The following is a 22,228-nucleotide window of genomic DNA, read 5'->3' on the forward strand; positions in this document are numbered from 1 at the left end:
CTCCTTTCCATCATTCTTGTTATTTGTCCAAGCACTTCTCGCTTGTGGATGTGTGGGTGGGCAGGGCGGCTCTCCAGACCCTCGTAATCCATGGCATCCATCTGGGAAATAAAAAAAAGGAGTTCTGGCTGCCCCAGAGGAGCAGAATGCATTCTCGCCGCCATTTTAGATGGAATGACCCTGAAGAGCAACGCCCAGAGGAGGAGCTGCGCTCCGCCGTCCTGCCGCGCCATTGGCATCGCAATAGCGTTGCCGTTTATGAACAGCGTCACATTTGTGACGACTGAGCGTTAAGAAAGGAACGCACATAGTAAATGCCGTTCGAAGTATCGTTATATAACGCCGGAGCGGCACGTTAAGTACGCTCGTGGTCTATGACGGCGTGATGACGTTACAGCGTTCCTGCGTGCCTGCCCTAGCTTGTTTTTGTCCCCTGACATCGTGATAATGGCTGCCAGTCGCCGTGGTCCACCTATGGGCATCCCAGAGCTCAAGTTCCTTATTGGAACAATGGATAGGATGCAGTATGAAACCACAGGGATGGTGCTGCACCGCAACCAGCACAAGGAGGAAGTTGTCCGTGTGGTGTCTGAGGGCCTCAGGAAGCGGTTTGGGATAACTCGGACCAAGGCCCAGATTGTTAAAAAATGGGGCGATCTCAAGTCGAAAAGCCCAGAGCGCCTGCAGGAGCTTCGCCAGGAGATTAGCAGAGGTTAGTACTCAGGTACCCAAAAGTATGTTGGACAGCTATGGGACAGTTTGAATGTTGCAGAGCCACTATGTGCCACAGCTATGGGACAGTTTGAATGTTGCAGAGCCACTATGTGCCACTGCTATGGGACAGTTGGAATGTTGCAGAGCCACTATGTGCCACTGCTATGGGACAGTTGGAATGTTGCAGAGCCACTATGTGCCACTGCTATGGGACAGTTGGAATGTTGCAGAGCCACTATGTGCCACTGCTATGGGACAGTTTGAATGTTGCAGAGCCACTATGTGCCACTGCTATGGGACAGTTTCTACGTTGCAGAGCCACTATGTGCCACTGCTATGGGACAGTTTCTACGTTGCAGAGCCACTATGTGCCACTGCTATGGGACAGTTTGAATGTTGCAGAGCCACTATGTGCCACTGCTATGGGACAGTTTGAACGTTGCAGAGCCACTATGTGCCACAGCTATGGGACAGTTTGAATGTTGCAGAGCCACTATGTGCCACTGCTATGGGACAGTTTGAATGTTGCAGAGCCACTATGTGCCACTGCTATGGGACAGTTGGAATGTTGCAGAGCCACTATGTGCCACTGCTATGGGACAGTTTGAATGTTGCAGAGCCACTATGTGCCACTGCTATGGGACAGTTTGAATGTTGCAGAGCCACTATGTGCCACTGCTATGGGACAGTTTCTACGTTGCAGAGCCACTATGTGCCACTGCTATGGGACAGTTTCTACGTTGCAGAGCCACTATGTGCCACTGCTATGGGACAGTTTGAATGTTGCAGAGCCACTATGTGCCACTGCTATGGGACAGTTTGAACGTTGCAGAGCCACTATGTGCCACAGCTATGGGACAGTTTGAATGTTGCAGAGCCACTATGTGCCACTGCTATGGGACAGTTGGAATGTTGCAGAGCCACTATGTGCCACTGCTATGGGACAGTTTGAATGTTGCAGAGCCACTATGTGCCACTGCTATGGGACAGTTTCTACGTTGCAGAGCCACTATGTGCCACTGCTATGGGACAGTTTCTACGTTGCAGAGCCACTATGTGCCACTGCTATGGGACAGTTTGAATGTTGCAGAGCCACTATGTGCCACTGCTATGGGACAGTTTGAACGTTGCAGAGCCACTATGTGACACAGCTATGGGACAGTTTCTACGTTGCAGAGCCACTATGTGCCACTGCTATGGGACAGTTTGAACGTTGCAGAGCCACTATGTGACACAGCTATGGGACAGTTTCTACGTTGCAGAGCCACTATGTGCCACTGCTATGGGACAGTTTGAATGTTGCAGAGCCACTATGTGCCACTGCTATGGGACAGTTTGAACGTTGCAGAGCCACTATGTGCCACTGCTATGGGACAGTTTGAATGTTGCAGAGCCACTATGTGCCACAGCTATGGGACAGTATGAACGGTGAGAAGTACTATGTGGCACAGCTAACTGCTGACCGAACTTTTTTTTTCCTTCACAGAGGCAAAGAGACAGCGCCGCCGTAGACACGAGGCATCACACACCGCCTCTGAAGTCCCAGAGCCCTCCGGGTCAAAGACAACTGATCCTAGTAGGTTCCCACAATAATGTGATTTGGGTTTGGTTGCAGGTCCCCTCCTCCCCCCCCCCGGCAGCCAGTGTTGCCATATATGCTGACAGACCTTTTTTTTTTTTTTTTCCCTTCACAGAGGCAAAGACACAGCACCACCGCCGCCACGAGGCATCCCGCCCAGCCTCTTCTGGCTCTGTGCCCTCCGGGTCCACTCCTCCAGATCCTAGTAGGTTCCCACAAAAATGTTATTTGGATTTTGTTTCTGGTCCCCTTCCCCCCCCCGGCAGCCAGTGTGGCCATATATGCTAACAGACCTTTTTCAAAAATTTTTTTTTTTTTTTTTTTTTTCTTCACAGAGGCAAAAACACAGCACCGCCGCCGCCACGAGGCATCCCGCCCAGCCTCTTCTGGCTCTGTGCCCTCAGGGTCCAATGTCCCGGAGCCCTCCGGGTCAACTCCTCCAGATCCTAGTAGGTTCCCACAAAAATGTTATTTGGATTTTGTTTCTTGTTCCCTTTCCCCCCCCCGGCAGCCAGTGTGGCCATATATGCTAACAGACCTTTTTCAAAAAATTTTTTTTTTTTTTTTTTTCTTCACAGAGGCAAAGACACAGCACCGCCGCCGCCACGAGGCATCCCGCCCAGCCTCTTCTGGCTCTGTGCCCTCAGGGTCCAATGTCCCGGAGCCCTCCGGGTCAACTCCTCCAGATCCTAGTAGGTTCCCACAAAAATGTTATTTGGATTTTGTTTCTGGTCCCCTTCCCCCCCCCGGCAGCCAGTGTGGCCATATATGCTAACAGACCTTTTTCAAAAATTTTTTTTTTTTTTTTTTTCTTCACAGAGGCAAAGACACAGCACCGCCGCCGCCACGAGGCATCCCGCCCAGCCTCTTCTGGCTCTGTGCCCTCAGGGTCCAATGTCCCGGAGCCCTCCGGGTCAACTCCTCCAGATCCTAGTAGGTTCCCACAAAAATGTTATTTGGATTTTGTTTCTGGTCCCCTTCCCCCCCCCGGCAGCCAGTGTGGCCATATATGCTAACAGACCTTTTTCAAAAATTTTTTTTTTTTTTTTTTTCTTCACAGAGGCAAAGACACAGCACCGCCGCCGCCACGAGGCATCCCGCCCAGCCTCTTCTGGCTCTGTGCCCTCAGGGTCCAATGTCCCGGAGCCCTCCGGGTCAACTCCTCCAGATCCTAGTAGGTTCCCACAATTAATGTGATTTGGATTAAGTTGCAGGTCCCCTCTTAACACCCCCCCCTCCCCCGGCAGCCACTGTTGCCATATATGCTGACAGACCTTGTTTTTTTTTTTTCCTTCACAGAGGCAAAGAGACAGCGCCGCCGCCGACAGCACGAGGCATTCAACAGCGACTCAGATCCAGAAGTGCCCTCCGTGCCTCAACATTCTAGTAGGTTCCCACAATTTAGTTTGTTTGGATTTTGTTGCAGGCCCACTCTTTCACCCCCAACCCAAACAACCACCCTCCACCCCCCCCCCCCCCCCCCCCCCCCCCCCCCCTTTGCTTATTTTTTTTCTTTTTTTTCAGTCACAGAAGCAAAGACACATCGGGAGACTACAGTGTTATTAATGTTATGTTTTTTGACCCACAGCTCTCGTCACTGTCAACAAAGAGGATATTGAAGCCGGCATAGACAAGTTACTCCACACTATGGCACATATTCAGGAGCAGCACAATGTGGCAATGGAGGAGCTGCAGAAGCTGCGGGACATGTGCCAGCAGTTGTAGGCGGGCCAATAATCCATTTTTTGTTGTTCCAATTAAAAGATTTAGTTAAACTTTCATTCGATTTTTTTTTTTTAGTTAACTGTACATGAATTTGTTACGTTAATTTGTTCCCTCATACAGTGCTGTGATTGAGACACACCAATGAAAAAGTAGTGATAGAATGTATAATAAAAGCTTTTATTTCAAACATTATTTTAACAAGACAAAAAAAAAAAAGGGATGTAAAAGTAGTTAGGAAATCACAAATTATGATACGACGATTGTTCCGGCTGAAAATTTTGGTGCCTGATGGGCGAAGCCATATGAAAAGGTATTGGTGTGTAGGAGTTATTAGGGGGTGGCTGGCCGAAGTGGGAAACGTGAGGATTGTGTCGCATCGATGTCTGACCCTGTGACCAACCATTGAAATTTGATGGCTCTGTCCGCTGTATTGGCCGGGAAGAGACCAAACAAGTGTTCTTGTCCAAATCGCCATCAGTACCCTTGTTTACTGCTTCCAGAATCAGACGCTCTGCTAGTATTCTTTGGTTGTCGTCCATTTTTGCCAGTTTGTCAACCACATAGTGTCCAAACCCCTCTAACGCAGGGCTAACATTTCTTGTCAACACCTTCTTTGCCAGGCTCAATAGTTCATTTGAGGCGTCTGAGGTGGCTTTCCGTTTTCTTTGAACTTGCCTCGATTGACTCCTGGCAGGTGCAGCCTCCACTAGATCTGTTGTTGTGCAGTCCTGTGAACAGTCAAGTGTACTCTCCTGCGCACTGTCATCCTGGGGGGGGGAAAAAAAAAAAAAGTTATGAACCCGGCAACAAAAAGTAGTACCACCATAACCGCATCCAAACTATATATTCGTAGTAGGTAACAAAAAGATTATAATATATTTGATGCTTAGTAATATTCTTTAACCCTCCCTTTTATTGAATACTTTGAACTACACTGTTCTGACTGCTATGGGAACCTGACCAATATTTAATAGTCTAAATAGTCTCAACAAGAGTACATCGGCAGCTTGACGCGATACTATTTTCTATATTGCTTCGATGGTATGGTTTACATATATCTCCATTTCATACATATTACGTTCCCCTTATAATTCTTGACTGCAACAGGGTTACTTATGTGTACATGTTTTTGTAACAACTTTAAACTGATGTGATAATCAGAAGTATAAAACCTAAAATGCAGAGAAAAATTATGTAATTATAGGACACATTGGTGAACTTTCGTCCAAAGAGCTACTTACTTGTTGCCCTTGTGACTCCTGCTCGGCGTGGTTCTCCGAAACTATTGGTTCCACAGGTGCCAACAATCGAAGACACGTTGAAGCCCGTGGCACCTCTTGGTCCCTCAGAAAATTAAGATGCTCAAAATACCACAGTTTTGGCACATAAACTTCATCAGTGGAAGCTCCGGACCTTGTAGTCTGAAGAACCTTGTTCAGCTCCTTCCTCCAGACCGTGCGGAGCGCCTGGATTTTCTTTTTAATAACTGCTTCGTTAGCTTCCTCATCTGGTGCCTGACGATTGTAAAGCTCAATGAGCTGTAAGTAACCCTCCCTCCTCTTTTCCCTGTTACAATACTCAGGAGATTTTATTTTCCAGAGGCAGGGAAAAGACTGATAAATCTCGATGAAATCCCGGATGAACTCCACACGATTTGACATCTAAAAAGTAATTAAAAAAAAAAATTACATGGTTGACAAAGCGTCCTATTAACAATACTTTTGCCAGTGTGCCAAACGCTTAACAACAGCAGCCACACAAAGCGCTCATGCCTACCATCGCTTCTTCCATCTGCCGCGCCTATAGTCCACCATAACCCAAAACAGTGTACCGCCCGCTTCCCTACAGCAGCCACACAAAGCGCTCATGGTGACCATACATTGTACCATCTGCCACGCTGTAGCGCAACAGACACAACCGGTCATAAGCAGTCACAACAGCGTACCATCCGCATCGCTTCAGCGGTGGAACGAAGCGGTCATGCCGAACAAACTGAGTTCCATCTACCACGCTGTAGCCCACCAGTCACGACCAGTCACGACCAGTCACAACAGCGTACCATCCGCATCGCTTCTTCAATCTGCCGCGCCTATAGTCCACCATAACCCAAAACAGTGTACCGCCCGCTTCCCTACAGCAGCCACACAAAGCGCTCATGGTGACCATACATTGTACCATCTGCCACGCTGTAGCGCAACAGACACAACCGGTCATAAGCAGTCACAACAGCGTACCATCCGCATCGCTTCAGCGGTGGAACGAAGCGGTCATGCCGAACAAACTGAGTTCCATCTACCACGCTGTAGCCCACCAGTCACGACCAGTCACGACCAGTCACAACAGCGTACCATCCGCATCGCTTCTTCAATCTGCCGCGCCTATAGTCCACCATAACCCAAAACAGTGTACCGCCCGCTTCCCTACAGCAGCCACACAAAGCGCTCATGGTGACCATACATTGTACCATCTGCCACGCTGTAGCGCAACAGACACAACCGGTCATAAGCAGTCACAACAGCGTACCATCCGCATCGCTTCAGCGGTGGAACGAAGCGGTCATGCCGAACAAACTGAGTTCCATCTACCACGCTGTAGCCCACCAGTCACGACCAGTCACGACCAGTCACAACAGCGTACCATCCGCATCGCTTCTTCAATCTGCCGCGCCTATAGTCCACCATAACCCAAAACAGTGTACCGCCCGCTTCCCTACAGCAGCCACACAAAGCGCTCATGGTGACCATACATTGTACCATCTGCCACGCTGTAGCGCAACAGACACAACCGGTCATAAGCAGTCACAACAGCGTACCATCCGCATCGCTTCAGCGGTGGAACGAAGCGGTCATGCCGAACAAACTGTGTTCCATCTACCACGCTGTAGCCCACCAGTCACGACCAGTCACAACAGCGTACCATCCGCATCGCTTCTTCCATCTGCCGCGCCTATAGTCCACCATAACCCAAAACAGTGTACCGCCCGCTTCCCTACAGCAGCCACACAAAGCGCTCATGGTGACCATACATTGTACCATCTGCCACGCTGTAGCGCAACAGACACAACCGGTCATAAGCAGTCACAACAGCGTACCATCCGCATCGCTTCAGCGGTGGAACGAAGCGGTCATGCCGAACAAACTGAGTTCCATCTACCACGCTGTAGCCCACCAGTCACGACCAGTCACGACCAGTCACAACAGCGTACCATCCGCATCGCTTCTTCAATCTGCCGCGCCTATAGTCCACCATAACCCAAAACAGTGTACCGCCCGCTTCCCTACAGCAGCCACACAAAGCGCTCATGGTGACCATACATTGTACCATCTGCCACGCTGTAGCGCAACAGACACAACCGGTCATAAGCAGTCACAACAGCGTACCATCCGCATCGCTTCAGCGGTGGAACGAAGCGGTCATGCCGAACAAACTGAGTTCCATCTACCACGCTGTAGCCCACCAGTCACAACCAAGCACAACAGCGTACCATCTGCCACATTGTAGCCCTCCAGTCACAACAGTGTACCATCCACTTCGCTTCAGTGGTGGAACGAAGCACTCATGCCGTCCATACAGCGTTCCATCCACCACGCCCAAGCGGTTTACATACCTCGAAGCAGCGGTGCAAAGCGTGGTATATTCAGCGAGGTACAAAATTCCGATGTCCAGGTCCACCAAGTGTCCAAGTACGAAGTGAAGAAAGGAAATTTTGAAAGCAGTGAAGTGGCATTGGGAACAATAGCGCTCAGGTGACAAATTTTCCAACCAATTGTGTGCACAGAACCTTTGGCCTATCACCACACTAACTAGTGGCACAACACGCCCCTTGTGAACAACGTCACGCACAGATTATGCAAAATTTGCTCTGAATCGTCGTGTGTGACACGACCGTACGACTGTCCCATACGACTTCTACATCGCAAATACGTCATGAATTTATCGCTTCAGCGTCGTGCATCGTGTAGTGTGACCGCAGTCTACGATGTTTGAAACGATAATTAAGCGACGATGCAACGTCACAAATCGTGCCGTCGTAGCGATCTAAATTGCACTGTGTGACGGTACCTTTAGAGAACCTTTTCTTGATATGCTAATTTATTGAGACAGGTTTTTTGGGTTATCAGGAGTTGTATGCCAAAATCATCAGTATTAAAACAATAAAAGACGTGACAAATTTCAGTTGGTGGATAATGAATCTATAATATATGAAAGTTTAATTGTAATCATTACATTATGGTAAATAATGAAATTTAACACTATATGCTAATTTTTTGAGAAGGACCTGTATACTGTCCACAGGTCCTATCCAGGATGCTAATAAATGTCTCCACCTTATGTAGGGAGCTATGAGGGCCATCATACTGTGTGTGGGGTGAAGCGGAGGTAAAACGTTTGGGGAGGCTGTGGGGAGCATCATACAGTGTGTGGGGTGCTGTGATGGTATAATGTTTGGGGAGGCTGTGGGGAGCATCATACAGTGTGTGGGGTGCTGTGATGGTATAATGTTTGGGGAGGCTGTGGGAAGCATCATACTGTGTGTGGGGTGAGGATATACTGTTTGGGGAGGCTGTAGGGCCATCTTACTGTGTGTGGGGTGATGTGATGGTATACTGTTTGGGGAGGATGTGGGGAACATCTTACTGTATGTGGGGTAATGTGATGGTATACTGTTTGAGGAGGCTGTGGGGGCCATCTTATTGGGTGTGGGGTGATGTGGTGGTACACTGTTTGGGGAGGCTGTGGGGAGCTTCATATTGTGTGTGTGGTGCTGTGATGGTATACTGTTTGGGGAGGCTGTGGGAAGCATCATACTGTGTATGGGGTGAGGTGGTGGTATACTGTTTGAGGAGGCTGTGGGGCCTATCTTATTGTGTGTGGGGTGATGTGGTGGTATACTGTTTGGGGAGCATCATACTGTGTGTGGGGTGAGGTGGTGATATACTGTTTGGGGAGGCTGTGGAGAACATCATATTGTGTGTGGGGTGAGGTGGTGATATACTGTTTAGGGAGGCTGTGGGGAGCATCATACTGTGTGTGGGGTGCTGCGATGGTATACTGTTTGCGGAGGCTGTGGGAAGCATCATACTATGTGTGGGGTGAGGTGGTGATATATTGTTTAGGGAGGCTGTGGGGAGCATCATACTGTGTGTGTGGGGTGCTGTGATGGTATACAGTTGGGGGAGGCTGTGGGGAGCATCATACTGTATGTGGGGTGCTGTGATGGTATACTGTTTGGGGAGGCTGTGGGGAGCATCATACTGTGTGTGGGGTGATGTGGTGATATACTGTTTGAGGAGGCTGTGGGGGCCATCTTATTGTGTGTGGAGTGCTGTGATGGTATACTGTTTGGGGAGGCTGCGGGGAGCATCATACTGTGTGTGGGGTGCTGTGATGGTATACTGTTTGGGGAGGCTGTGGGGAGCATCATACTGTATGTAGGGTGCTGTGATGGTATACTGTTTGGGGAGGCTGTGGGAAGCATCATTCTGTGTGTGGGGTGAGGTGGTGATATAATGTTTAGGGAGGCTGTGGGGAGCATCATACTGTGTGTGGGGTACTGTGATGGTATACTGTTTGGGGAGGCTGTGGGGAGCATCATACTGTGTGTGGGGTGATGTGGTGATATACTGTTGGAGGAGGCTGTGGGGCCATCTTACTGTGTGTGGAGTGCTGTGATGGTATACTGTTTGGGGAGGCTGTAGGAAACATCATACTGTGTGTGGGATGAGGCGGTGGTATACTGTTTGGGGAGGCTGTGGGGACCATCATTCTGTGTGTGAGTAGACGCTTTGAGGGTCATTATACTGTGTGGTGGGCAGTGTAGGGTATCATATACTTTGTGTGTGGGTGGGCAAACTATGGGGGTCATAATACTGTGTGTGGGGAGACTATGGGCATCATAATGTGTGTTTGTGTGGGGGGTTGCTTATTAAGATACATCTATATTTATTATATATACTTTATGCTGAATAACAGGAGCAGTATGAATGATAAACTTTATAAAGAGCAGTAAATTATATAGTTTTGATTAGCTTCTAGTGATAAGAATACAGGTTACAATGCGCCCTATTGTCACAGGTAGGTAATGCACTTAATTTTGCTCAACATTAAGTGATAAAAAACGATAAAGAATAATAATATTGAGTATAATTAGGTGCAGCCTCTTCGTTCGGCCATCAACAACAATCACAGTCTCTCATGTGACTCCTTAGGAAAATTGATTGCCCCCCCCCAGGCTGGCTCTAGAGTAATGCAGTAAATGGAAAGCAGGGAGCCTTGTTCATTTTTGAAAGGTATGAAGAAGGATTCTCAGTTGTTTGATTTGTTTACGATCAACATTGCGTGCAGCAGCCACCACAGCCTCCAGACACTGTTCCGAGAGGTGGACTGTTTTCCCTCCCTGCAGATCTCACATTTTATGAGGGACCACAGGTTTTCTTTGGGGTTCAGATCAGGTGAACAAGGGGCCATGTCATTTTTTCTTCTTTGAGACCTTTACTGGCCAGCCACGCTGTGGAGTAGTTGGAGGCATGTGATGGAGCATTGTCCTGCATGAAAATCATGTTTTTCTTCCTTCGTCCTGTACCACTGCTTGAAGAAGTTGTCTTCCAGAAACTGGCAGTAGGTCTAGGAGTTGAGCTTCACTCCATCCTCAACCCGAAAAGGTCCCACAAGTTCATATTTGATGATACCAGCCCATACCAGTACCCCACCTCCACCTTGCTGGTGTCTGAGTCGGAGAGGAGCTCTCTGCCCTTTACTGATCTAGCCTCTGGCCCATCCATCCGGCCCATCAAGAGTCACTCTCATTTCATCAGTCCATAAAACCTTTGAAAAGTCAGTCTTAAGATATTTCTTGGCCCAGTCTTGACGTTTTATCTCATGTTTCTTGTTCACAGGTGGTCGTTTTTCAGCCTTCCTTACCTTGGCCATGTCCTTGAGTATCGCACACCTTGTGCTTTTTGTTACTGCAGTAATGTTGCAGCTCTGAAATATGGCAAAACTGGTGGCAAATGGCATCTTGGCAGCTTCACGCTTGATATACCTCAATTCATGGGCAGTTATTTTGCGCTTTTGCCCAACACGCTTCTTGCGACCCTGTTGGCTATTTGCCATGAAAAGCTTGATTGTTACGCTTCAAAAGTTTGGCAATTTCAAGTCTGCTGCATCCCTCTGCTAGACATCTCACAATTTTGGACTTTTCAGAGCCCACCAAATCTCTCTTCTGACCCATTTTGCCAAAGGAAAGGAAGTTGCCTAATAATTAAGCACACCTTATATAAGGATTTGACGTCATTAGACAACACCCCTCCTCATTACAGAGATGCACATCACCTAATTTACTTAATTGGTAGTTGGCTCTCAAGCCTAAACAGCTTGGAGTAGGACAACATGTATAAAAAATATCATGTGATCAAAATACAACTTGCCTAATAATTCTGCACACAGTGTATGTCTCACTTTTACATTGCAAGCCACTTTACAACTGTTAATGATGATGACTGTGGTACCACTTGTAGAGGACACCATGATGATGATCGTACGTTAGATTGGATGCTGAAGTGTGATGCCACCCTAATCTGAGAAGTAGTGGCGTTATATGAAAAATCTCCAAGGAGCCCACAAGTACCACGGGTCTTTAATAGCCTTGGTCTTCTGATATTGCCAAAGGAACCTTTTGAAGCCCCTTAAGCTTCAGGGCACAGGCGCCACTACAAATTTTGCACCAACTATAGTTACACCCAGGGCCGCACTGGGACAAAAAAGCAGCCCTGCCACACAAACCCTATCGGCCCCGATCAGTCAATTTTGCTATTGTTGGTCGCCCCGTCACTACTCTTTTAAATGGAACCTGTCTGCAGGATTGTGCACAGTTACCTACAAACAGTGTCAGGTTGGCGCCGTTATAATGATTACAATGATACCTTGGTTGATGAAATCTGTCTTGTGGTTCTTGTTTAATCTCTATTTTCAGTTTTCAGTCAATGAGATACTCCTGCAGCCTGCGGCCACCACGCTTTGGATGTGCACACTGGCCAACCGTGCTTCAAATGTGTAGATGGACTCACAGCGATTCAGATTACACCAATTACAGATTGGCCGACTGCGCTGCAGATGTGCTCAGAATCATCTGTAATAGGTCAGTATCTGATCGATAAGTGCACATAGGCAGCCATTGTTCCGGGCTGCTGAGAACGGTGAGCTTTTGTGAAAAGCAAGAGATCATTTCATCTAATGAACGAGTGTTTTGTACATTCTTCGGGCGATTGGCGGTTTTGTTTGACGACAAGATTATCAGAAAACGTGCATCCCTGAGAACACTCATACACTATAATCGTGCATTGTAAATAGACCTAAAGGCACGGACTCTGGTCAACGATGGTGATGGTAGGACACCATGGAGCCACTAGAAGGTTAATTGCCAGCACAGGGAATATTCATTTGTAACCTGTGGTTGGTCAGAATATGCAGTTATCATGACACTTAGCACAGTAGTAGTTTATAGTGGTACTTAGTCCCTGGTAGTACTTGGCAGCATCTACCCTGCCAGGCTCTCAATCTTAGGCTGGTTTCACATTTGCGTTTTTTTTGCGTTTTTGCGCAAAAAAAAGCATGCGTTTTTTCCCTATTCTTAACATTAAAAACGCATGCGTTTTTTTGCATGCGTTTTGACAACGCATGCGTTTTTTCTCTGCATGCGTTGTGTTGCAGAAATGCAACATGTAGTAATTTTAGCGGTGTTTTTTTGCCGCAAAAAAAAAACGTATTGATGTCTATGTAAACGTATGCCTTTTTAAGCACATGCGTTTGCATGTGTTTTTAAACGCATGCATTTTTATAGAAAAACACAAGAATACACACTGAAAAGCCACACCCCAACCCTAACCCTAGGGATCCTAACCCTAACCCTAAGGGTTAGGATCCCTAGGGTTAGGGTTAGGATCCCTAGGGTTAGGGTTAGGATCCCTAGGGTTAGGGTCCCTAGGGTTAGGGTCCCTAGGGTTAGGGTTAGAATGCCTAGGGTTAGGGCTAGGGTTGGGGTTAGAGTATGTGTTAAGGTTAGAGTTTGTGTTAGGGTTAGAGTTTGTGTTAGCGTTTGTGTTAGAGTTTCTGTTAGGGTTAGAGTTTGGGTTTTAGGGTTAGAGTTTGTGTTAGGCTACTTTCACACTAGCGTTAACTGCAATACGTTAAAATGCGTCGTTTTGCAGAAAAAACGCATCCAGCAAAATATTTTGCTGGATGCGTTTTTTCCCCATAGACTTGTATTGGCGACGCATTGCGACGGATTTGCATACGTCGGTATACGTCTTTCGACGGAAGCGTCGAAATTAGGCGACACGTCGTCTGGAAAAACGTAGATTGCAACGTTTTTTGGCTCCGACAAAAAAACGTGTCTCGGCGCATCCATCGGCATGCGTCTTTGGCTACAATGAAAGTCTATGAGCGACGGATGCGTCGAGACACGTCGTACGACGCAATGCAGCGCTGCAATACGTTTTTTTCTACTGAGCATGCTCAGAAACAGGATTTTTTTAGCTAATTGGCCAGACATCCCCAAATAGACGGATCCGTCGAAATGCTGTATGCGTTGCATACATTTTGCACTTTTTTGACGCATCCGTTTTTTTGGCAAAAAGACGTTTTTGTGACGGTTTGCAGTTAACGCTAGTGTGAAAGTAGCCTTAGGGTTAGAGTTTGTGTTAGAGTTTGTGTGAGGGTTAGAGTTTGTGTTTTAGGGTTAGGATCCCTAGGGTTACTAGGGATCCTAACCCTAGGTATTTCTGTTTATAGTGGGTTTTCTAGTTGATTTTGATGATTGGCAGCTGTCACACACTTCTCATCATGCGTTTCAAAAACGCAAACGAAGGAAAAAACGCATGTAAACGCGTCAAAACGCCGCGTTTGTGTTAAAACATGCAAAAACGCATGCGCCTAAAAAACGCAGCGTTTAAACGCGTTTTTTCACCAAATGCGTTTGCGTTTAAAATGCTGCGTTTTTAAACGCAAATGTGAAACCAGCCTTAGTAGGTTTCTGACTCTACACAACATGACCCTCAGCACAGTAGTAGTTTATAGTGGTACTTAGTCCCTGGTAGTATTTGGCAGCATCTACCCTGCCAGGCTCTCAATCTTAGTAGGTTTCTGACTCTACACAACACGGCAATCAGCAGCTTCTGCCCTGCTTGGCACACACTAGGACCAAACATGATGGGGGAGAGGACTTGTATCATCATCCCCATCACCGGCCCGCAATGCCACAGGGGACGAATGGCACACACTCCAAAGACATACTGATAGGGAATCTAGATTGTGAAACCCAAACAATGATAATGTATGTGAAGTGCTACGGAATATGATACCGCTATATAAACAAAGCATAATAAATAAATGCTGTGCTAAGAGGCAGACACCGCCTGGTGGGTGATTGTATCGGCACAGCCGCGCTGCGTAGCAGGCGGTGGGCACGTGTACATGCCCGGAGAGTGGTGAGCCTGTGTACACATCTGGAGAGCAGTGGACCCATGTACACGCCCAGAGAGCAGCGGGCCCGTGTACAAGCCTGAAGAGTGTCGGGCCCGTGTATGCGTCTGGAGAGCGGAGGGCCATGTACACGCCCAGAGAGCAGCGGGCCCGTGTACACATCTGGAGAGCGGCGGGCCCGTGTACCCGTCTAGAGAGCGGCAGGCCCGTGTATCCGTCTGGAGTGTGGTGGGCCCGTGTACACATCTGGAGAGCGGTGGGCCCGTGTACCCATCTAGAGAGCGGCGGGCCCGTGTACCCGTCTAGAGAGCGGCGGGCCCGTGTACCCGTCTGGAGTGCGGTGGGCCCGTGTACACGTCTGGAGTGCGGTGGGCCCGTGTACACGTCTGGAGAGCAGTGGGCTCGTGTACACGTCTGGAGTGCGGAGGGCCCGTGTACACGTCTGGAGTGCAGTGGGCCCGTGTACATGTCTGGAGAGCGGTGGGCTCGTGTACACGTCTGGAGTGCGGTGGGCCCATGTACACGCCTGGAGAGCGGTGGGCCTGTGTACACGTCTGGAGAGCAGCGGGCCCGTGTACACGTCTGGAGTGCGGTGGGCCCATGTATACGCCTGGAGAGCAGCGGGCCCGTGTACACGTCTGGAGTGCGGTGGGCCCGTGTACACGTCTGGAGTGCGGTGGGCCTGTGTACACGTCTGCACTCTGGAGACCCTTATTGTAACCACCAAGCACTGAGCTTTTCAGGCAATCACCAGAAGCCATGGGGGCCCATCACTATCAGGGATCAGTGTCCCTGGCTGAGGGTCTTAGGCTCCTTTCACACTAGCGTCGGAATCTCCCCGTCGCAATGCGTCGGGGAGAGATTTCGACGCTGTTTGCTGCATTGCACAATGGAGGCAGCGGATGCATTTTTCCGGCGCATCCGCTGCCCCATTGTAAGGTGCGGGGAGGTGGGTGCGGAGTTCCGGCCGCGCATGCGCGGTCGGAAAAAGCGGTCTGTCAGGAGAAAAAAACGTTACATGTAGCGTTTTTTTCTCCCAACGGTCCGCTAAAGCACGACGCATCCGTCGCAAGACGGATGTGAAGTGTGCCAATCCGTCGCAAATGCGTCGTCAATAGAAGTCTATGGGGAAAAAACGCATCCTGCAAGCACTTTTGCAGGATGCGTTTTTTTCTGCAAAACGACGCATTGTGACGGATTTAAAAAAACGCTAGTGTGAAAGTAGCCTTAGCTGGCGCCTGACAGGAATCTCAGCGGGACTCTCACACTCCTGCATTGCATTATTTGGCGGAGCAGTCTGTCCAGGTCACAGAAGAAAGATAATGGCTGCCGACAGTCACACATATGTATTTATAGAAGCCCACAAATACAGCCAGCACTGGGGACGCCTGGCTGCATTTATCACACTTGGGCCAGTGCACAGTATGGCGGCTCGCCCTGCACACACGGTGAGCGCGGACATGCTGCTGCTCACACACCGATCATCAGGCACAAGCATCAGCCCCGCCCTCCTAGACTGCCCTGTGTCTGCTCAGATAATAGAACAGAGGATTGCGATCTTTGTTCGTGTGAATAAAGTTATTTTGTGTCTGGCTGGTGAGACATACTGCGCATGCGCTAGAGAGCCGCCTGGCCCCGTTGCTGCTGCCGTTTTGTTCCCGGAGGCGCCGCTCTTCTGTGCGGACTACAGGTCAGAGACTGGCGGCCCCGGAGAGCTCCCCGTCCTCCTCCTCCTCCCCGCCGCAGCGGAATCCCGGAGGGCAGCGGGCCCCGTGCAGGAACATCCTGACTAGTGCCAGGAGCGAGAACGCGCGGCTGCGCGCCCCCGGGAGAGCCGGTGAGTAGCGTTGTATACGGCTGGTGCTTCATACTGAGGTATATAGTAATGGCGCCCATAGGAGGACGGCCACTAGACCCCAGCAGCACCCCTGACCCGCATCTCTCCTATACAGGACGGTGGTCTCTCATTAACCCCGCAGTGTAAGAGTGACAGCTCCGCATGCACTACAAGTGCCAGACTGCCGCCCTGTAGTAGCAGAAGAAGGGGCGAGATGTGACCAAACCTAACGCCTGTCCTGGGGGTAAAGAGATTTAAAAAATCAATGTCGTGTTTGTAAAATCCGGTGCCATCGATTCTGCGGATTTCATCCAGACTCCACGATTTTCAGTGTCCGCAGGGTTTACACGTAGCGAAATCCACAGTGGATTCCCTGCCGCTCCCCCACTGAACGACAGGCCCGGTGACCGTACGGTCTCCAAAATGTCCGCACCCCCAGTGTGTGCCCCACAATTACACTGTGCCCACACTGCATGTATACACTGGCCTGGGCGATGTATGGCTGCAGGGATCCATGTGTGTGCGCTACTTGGTGTATACAATAGGAGGGGGTTGTGTGTGTGTATATAATATATATATATTATCCCCCCCCATTACAATAGTCAATGTATACATTAGGATGGGTGTGTGTGTATAATTTATCCCGTCCTATATACATTACAAAGTGTATACAGTAGGAGGTGGTTCTGTACTGTCTATGTATATAATATCTTACACAACCCCGTCCTATATACAGTTCTCAGTGTATACAATAGACGGAGGTTCTGTACTGTGTATGTATATATATATATATATATATATACATACATTTACAACCCCCTCCTATATACATTGCTCAGTGTATACAATAGACGGAGGTTCTGTACTGTGTATGTGTGTGTGTGTATATATATATATATACATACACATTTACAACCCCCTCCTATATACATTGCTCAGTGTATACAATAGACGGAGGTTCTGTACTGTGTGTGTGTGTGTGTATATATATATATATATATATATATATATATATATATATATATATATATATATACACATTTACAACCCCCTCCTATATACATTGCTCAGTGTTTACAGTAGAAGGAGGTTCTGCACTGTGTGTATATGTATATTTGTGTGTGTATATATATATATATATATATATATTTTTTTTTTTACACATGACCCCCTCCTATATGCAGTACTCAGTGTATACAGTAGAAGGAGGTTCTGCACTGTGTGTGTGTGTATATATATATATAACCCCCTCCTATATGCAGTACTCAGTGTATAGATCAGGAGGGGGTTGTGTGTGTATATATAAACATGCTGGCATGTATTTATATATACACACGTAGCTCTGCAGGATGGATCTTCCACCCAGTTATTACCTTCATGCTATGCTGCTGGTGTAGGGAGTGCCCTCCTAATTACTGGTTAGTCTGTATGTCTTTTTTTTTTTTTTTTACTTTATATCTGTAACCTTTGTAATCCTGGCATGAAGTAATTAATGTGCAGGATAATCTGCTGTTACACATTGGCCCCCATTCATCAAATCTTTTACTTTCCAAAGTGTCGTAAAAACTTTGAAAAGTCAAGTTTGACTTTCCGCTAACAAAATATATTTTGCTTTTGAATTACATCTCCATTAAAGTGAATGAGGCTCCACAGCAATAACCTGTGAATAGGTGTGGCACTATTTTGAGAAGAAAAACAAAAAACAGCCATGTCTTTAATACTGGACAATCCTTTAATTTTGTATTTCTAAGGAAATTCTAAAAACATGTCCTGTGGACGGTCCTTGAAAAATTAGATGTAGACGACCGTTTTCTGAATTTTGTTATTTAAACCCGATACCTCTTCCAAATGGAGCTGCTCCAGAGTCTGGAACAGTCTTTTTTTTTTTTTTTTTCCTGTGCACCTCTGTTCCAAATTTACAACCCCTCCCCCTCATAAAGTTTGTCCGATATGAAAATTTTCCCTTGTAGTCCGTCAGTGTTTGCTTTTTCTACTCTATGGCGATGGTCAATAAAAACAATCGCATCATATAGAGAGAAGGCCATAGCTTCGTAGTGGTCTCTGCAGAGGAGATTTGTGTGGTGTGACCATGCTGAGAACTCCAGTCACCGAGTCCCTCCCTACTATTGGAGTGTCAGAGCACAGCTTTTTTCCCACTTGGTTAAAAAAAAGAAAATAAAATATTGCTTATTGGAATCTTTTTGTAGCTTGTTAACAAATTGGGGAAAAATATCCCTCTCTATCAAGCCATAACATTTAACTTTCGTTGTCACATTTTAAGGGGATGAGACACTGGCATGAATGTGTTGCTTGGGACAAAACTTTGGAACACATGGGCACATAATTAAAATATGGATCCAGAACCAGTGGAACAGTGACAATTGGTGAAGGTAAGAGAAAAAAAAAAAGGTCCAGTGAAAGGTCCACTTAGCCAAAACCCTGGTCTGTTGTAGTACGGTAAAGAACTAAAAAACTAATGTTCCACATGGACATGCTTTTATCTTGAGGTGTTCTCTTGATTTCTAGAGATTTTTCTCATTGGATAACTTGGGGATTTCTTTTGTATTGAAACTTGTTCTTTTTTTTTTTTTTTTTTCTCCTTCAATAGCAAACTACGCTCCAGGAATGATGGCAGATGCAGTTCACTACATCCACCTTCAGAACTTCAGTAAGTCTCTCTTGGAGACACTGAACGCCCAACGTCTTGGAGGTCATTTCTGCGATGTCACCGTGCACATCCACGATGCCACCCTGCGTGCCCATCGCTGTGTGCTTGCTGCGGGGAGCCCTTTCTTCCATGACAAGCTTCTTCTGGGTTACTCTGAGATTGAGGTCCCACCAGTTGTTCCCACCCAGGTGGTTCAGCAGCTAGTGGAGTTTATGTACAGCGGGTCACTGGTCGTTGCCCAGTCTGAAGCACTGCAGATTCTGACGGCTGCCAGTATCTTACAGATTAAGACGGTGATTGATGAGTGCACGCAGATCATATCTCAGAGCAGAGCAAACAAACCCGTGTCTATTGCTGGATCGATGGCATCTTGTGGACCACAAAGCAGGTCTTCCATCAACAAAATACAAGAGCAGCCCATCAAGGAGGGCGACTGCCCATCAGCCATTGGTGTGAGAGACTCCACTTGTTCTTTACAGTCTTCCTTGAGGTCTAATGAGTTAGAGATGATCTCACAAATGGGGCCCGTCAGTGAAACGCCAAAACTACTGTGTGCTTCCGAAGTGCGGTACAAATTGAGGGACATGTTATCATCACAGCAGCGACAGCTTCCGGAGGTGAGAGAGATGGCGCCTGAGGTCGAGCACGTGTCCGATGGCGAAAGCATATCCACTGCTTACTTACCGCAAGCTGAAGCTCCACAGAGCTGTCACAGCCGCAAGCAGCGCCAGCCCGTGCGCCTCCAGCTCTCTGATTCCGTCCCAGTCATCATAAAAGATGAGGACGATGATGACGAAGAGATTGAAGAGAACAATGGCAAAGAGGAGACTGAAGATGAGAAGGGCGGTATTGTGTTCAGTGAATGCAGTGGAGCCTTCACCAGCTGCGGAGAAAACGATAAAAGCGGAAGCCCTGACGACAAAGTGCAAAACGCCAGCAGTGGAAGGAAAGACTCCACAGGGCAGATGGAGTTTTCTTCTGAGGGGCAGGATTTCTTCTCCAACCAAGATGTGTTTTCCGAATCCTTTATACCGCCATGGCAGAATGAAGAGAACCTGTCAGAAGGAGCCAGGGAGAATTCAATAGATAACACTGAGAAGTTCCGCTCTGATTGTAGTTTGGATGGCTCCAGCTTGAGAAATTTGGCTGTGGTTGCCAGTTCTGACTTCAAGCCAAATCCACCCTTTAATGCGAGAGTTGTTGAATCTAGAGGACTGCCGTTCGTGGCTTCTGTCCTACCCAGAGACCTTAAGAACTCTGTCTCAGCTGGGGTGGCGACCGGTTCATCCAGCATCTTCCAGTTCCACTTGACTCATCCTAACCAAAATCCGGCAGGAGTCACACAGGGCTTTTTCAGCGTCCAGCAAGATGGAGCAAGCAATGTGGTACAAATGAACTCTAATATGGTCCCAGGAAATTTGCAAAATGACCAGACACCACGTCCTGGGCCTTCCCGTAACCCGGAGCCTTCCTATGTGTGCAGTCACTGCCAGAAAACCTTTAGTTCACGGAAAAATTATACCAAACACATGTTCATCCATTCTGGTAAGGATTTCATCAGTTATGAAGCAAATTCTGATGGGAATATGCTCTCCATATTCCTGTCCACAAAGGGTTATTATAGTAGATATATGCGATAAACTGGAAGCAATGTTAGGCCGGTGTCACACTTGCGAGAAACTCGCATCAATACCCGCACTGCTGCCGGCACTCGGGACCGAAGCGTTCAGCCGCATAGAAATACACACAGCCCCCCACTCTGGTCCCGAATGCTGGCGGCAGTGTCGGGTATTGATGCGAGTTTCTCGCACTGCACTCGCAAGTGTGACACCGTCCTTATAGTAGTAATAACATACGGGACAGTGTTATAGCATTTACATATTCTACTACTTAGAGGCCATTATTATAGTAGTTATATTTATACATAGGGGGCAGTATTGTTGTGACTATATTCTTGTACATAGCAGCAGTATTAGGCCGGGGTCACACTAGAGTTTTACGGACGTATGAGAGGCGCAAAAACTACGCATTGCACACTGACCATTGACTCTCTATGGGGCAGCTCCTATTTGCCGTATATTTCGCAGCCGTATTTTACGGGCATAGAAAATTGCAGCATGCTGCGTTTGTCAGCGTATTGCGCAAAAAATCCGCCAATGGAAGTCAATGAGGGCGAGAAAAATACGGATTACACCTGGACCATCCGTGTGACTTGTGAGAAATACGCAGCGGTGTTCTATAGAAAAGCCGGTAATTCAGTGCGGTGTACAGTAAAATCACACTGACAGGTTTTATTAGAATAGGTAAAATAAATGTCTACACATAGTATAGGTACATATTCCTCACTAATAATGTTCCAAGTATCTGTGTGCAACATTTGGGGGCTATAGCTGTTAAAATAAAGGGTTAAGGCTATGTGCACACGTTCAGGATTTCTCGCAGAAAATTCCTGAGAAAAACCGGACATTTTCTGCAAGAAATCCGCAAGAAAACCGCATGCGATTTTTGCCGCGTTTTTTTTCTGGACACTTCCCAATGCATTTTGTAGTGGGAAATCCGCTAAAAAACGCAAAATTAATGAACATGCTGCGGTTTTTACCGCGATGTGTTTTTTTTTTCGCGGAAAAAAACGCATCATATGCACAAAACATGCGGATTTCATTCTAAATGATGGGATGCTTATTGTATGCGTTTTTTTGCAGTTTTATCGGAAAAAAACGCAAAAAAACGCAACGTGTGCACACTGCCTAAATCATGGATAAAATTGGCGTGGGCTCCCGCGCAATTTTCTCCGCCAGACTGGGAAAGCCAGTGACTGAGGTCAGATGTTAATAGCCTAGAGAGGGTCCATGGTTATTGGCCCCCCCCCCCCCTGGCTAAAAAACATCTGCCCCCAGCCACCCCAGAAAAGGCACATCTGTAAGATGCGCCTATTCTGGCACTTAGCCTCTATCTTCCCACTCCCCTGTACAGGTGGGATATGGGGTAATAAAGGGTTAATGCCACCTTGCTACTGTAAGGTGACATTAAGCCTGGTTAATAATGGAGAGGTGTCAATAAGACACCTATCCATTATTAACCCAATAGTAGTATATGGTTAATAAAACACACACACATTAGGAATAAAGTATTTTAGTGATATAAAGATACAGGGTGTTGTAATAGTTTATTATACTCTCAATCCAAATGACGACCCTCGTTCTGTAAAAAAGGAAAAATAAAAAAA

The 22,228-nt window shown here is 47.4% G+C and overlaps 2 protein-coding genes and 1 long non-coding RNA gene across 3 annotated transcripts in view; 2 read left to right on the forward strand and 1 right to left on the reverse strand.

Annotated features, from left to right (window-relative positions):
- The first annotated feature begins 2,869 nt into the window (after window positions 1-2,869).
- On the forward strand, window positions 2,870-4,034 carry LOC138651015 (uncharacterized). The gene is made up of 3 exons (XR_011315427.1): window positions 2,870-3,467; window positions 3,593-3,679; window positions 3,882-4,034. It is a non-coding gene; the product is annotated as an uncharacterized lncRNA (long non-coding RNA).
- Window positions 4,035-4,176: 142 nt separating this feature from the next.
- LOC138651014 (uncharacterized) lies at window positions 4,177-8,085 on the reverse strand. The gene is made up of 3 exons (XM_069740933.1): window positions 7,626-8,085; window positions 5,260-5,679; window positions 4,177-4,785 (listed from the first exon to the last, which is right to left on the reverse strand). The coding sequence occupies exons 2-3, from the start codon at window positions 5,677-5,679 to the stop codon at window positions 4,258-4,260; spliced, it is 948 nt and encodes a 315-aa protein (XP_069597034.1). The 5' UTR covers window positions 7,626-8,085; the 3' UTR covers window positions 4,177-4,257.
- An 8,017-nt stretch (window positions 8,086-16,102) lies between these two features.
- ZBTB45 (zinc finger and BTB domain containing 45) overlaps window positions 16,103-22,228 on the forward strand; it is a 35,221-nt gene continuing 29,095 nt past the window's right edge. Inside the window, exons 1-2 of the mRNA XM_069742897.1 lie at window positions 16,103-16,334; window positions 18,943-20,547. Of these exons, the coding sequence (XP_069598998.1) occupies window positions 18,960-20,547 (1,588 nt within the window). The 5' untranslated portion in view covers window positions 16,103-16,334; window positions 18,943-18,959. The remainder of the gene's footprint in view (window positions 16,335-18,942; window positions 20,548-22,228) is intronic.

Source organism: Ranitomeya imitator, chromosome 10, assembly GCF_032444005.1.
Source record: "Ranitomeya imitator isolate aRanImi1 chromosome 10, aRanImi1.pri, whole genome shotgun sequence".
NCBI classification, from domain to species: domain Eukaryota; kingdom Metazoa; phylum Chordata; class Amphibia; order Anura; family Dendrobatidae; genus Ranitomeya; species Ranitomeya imitator.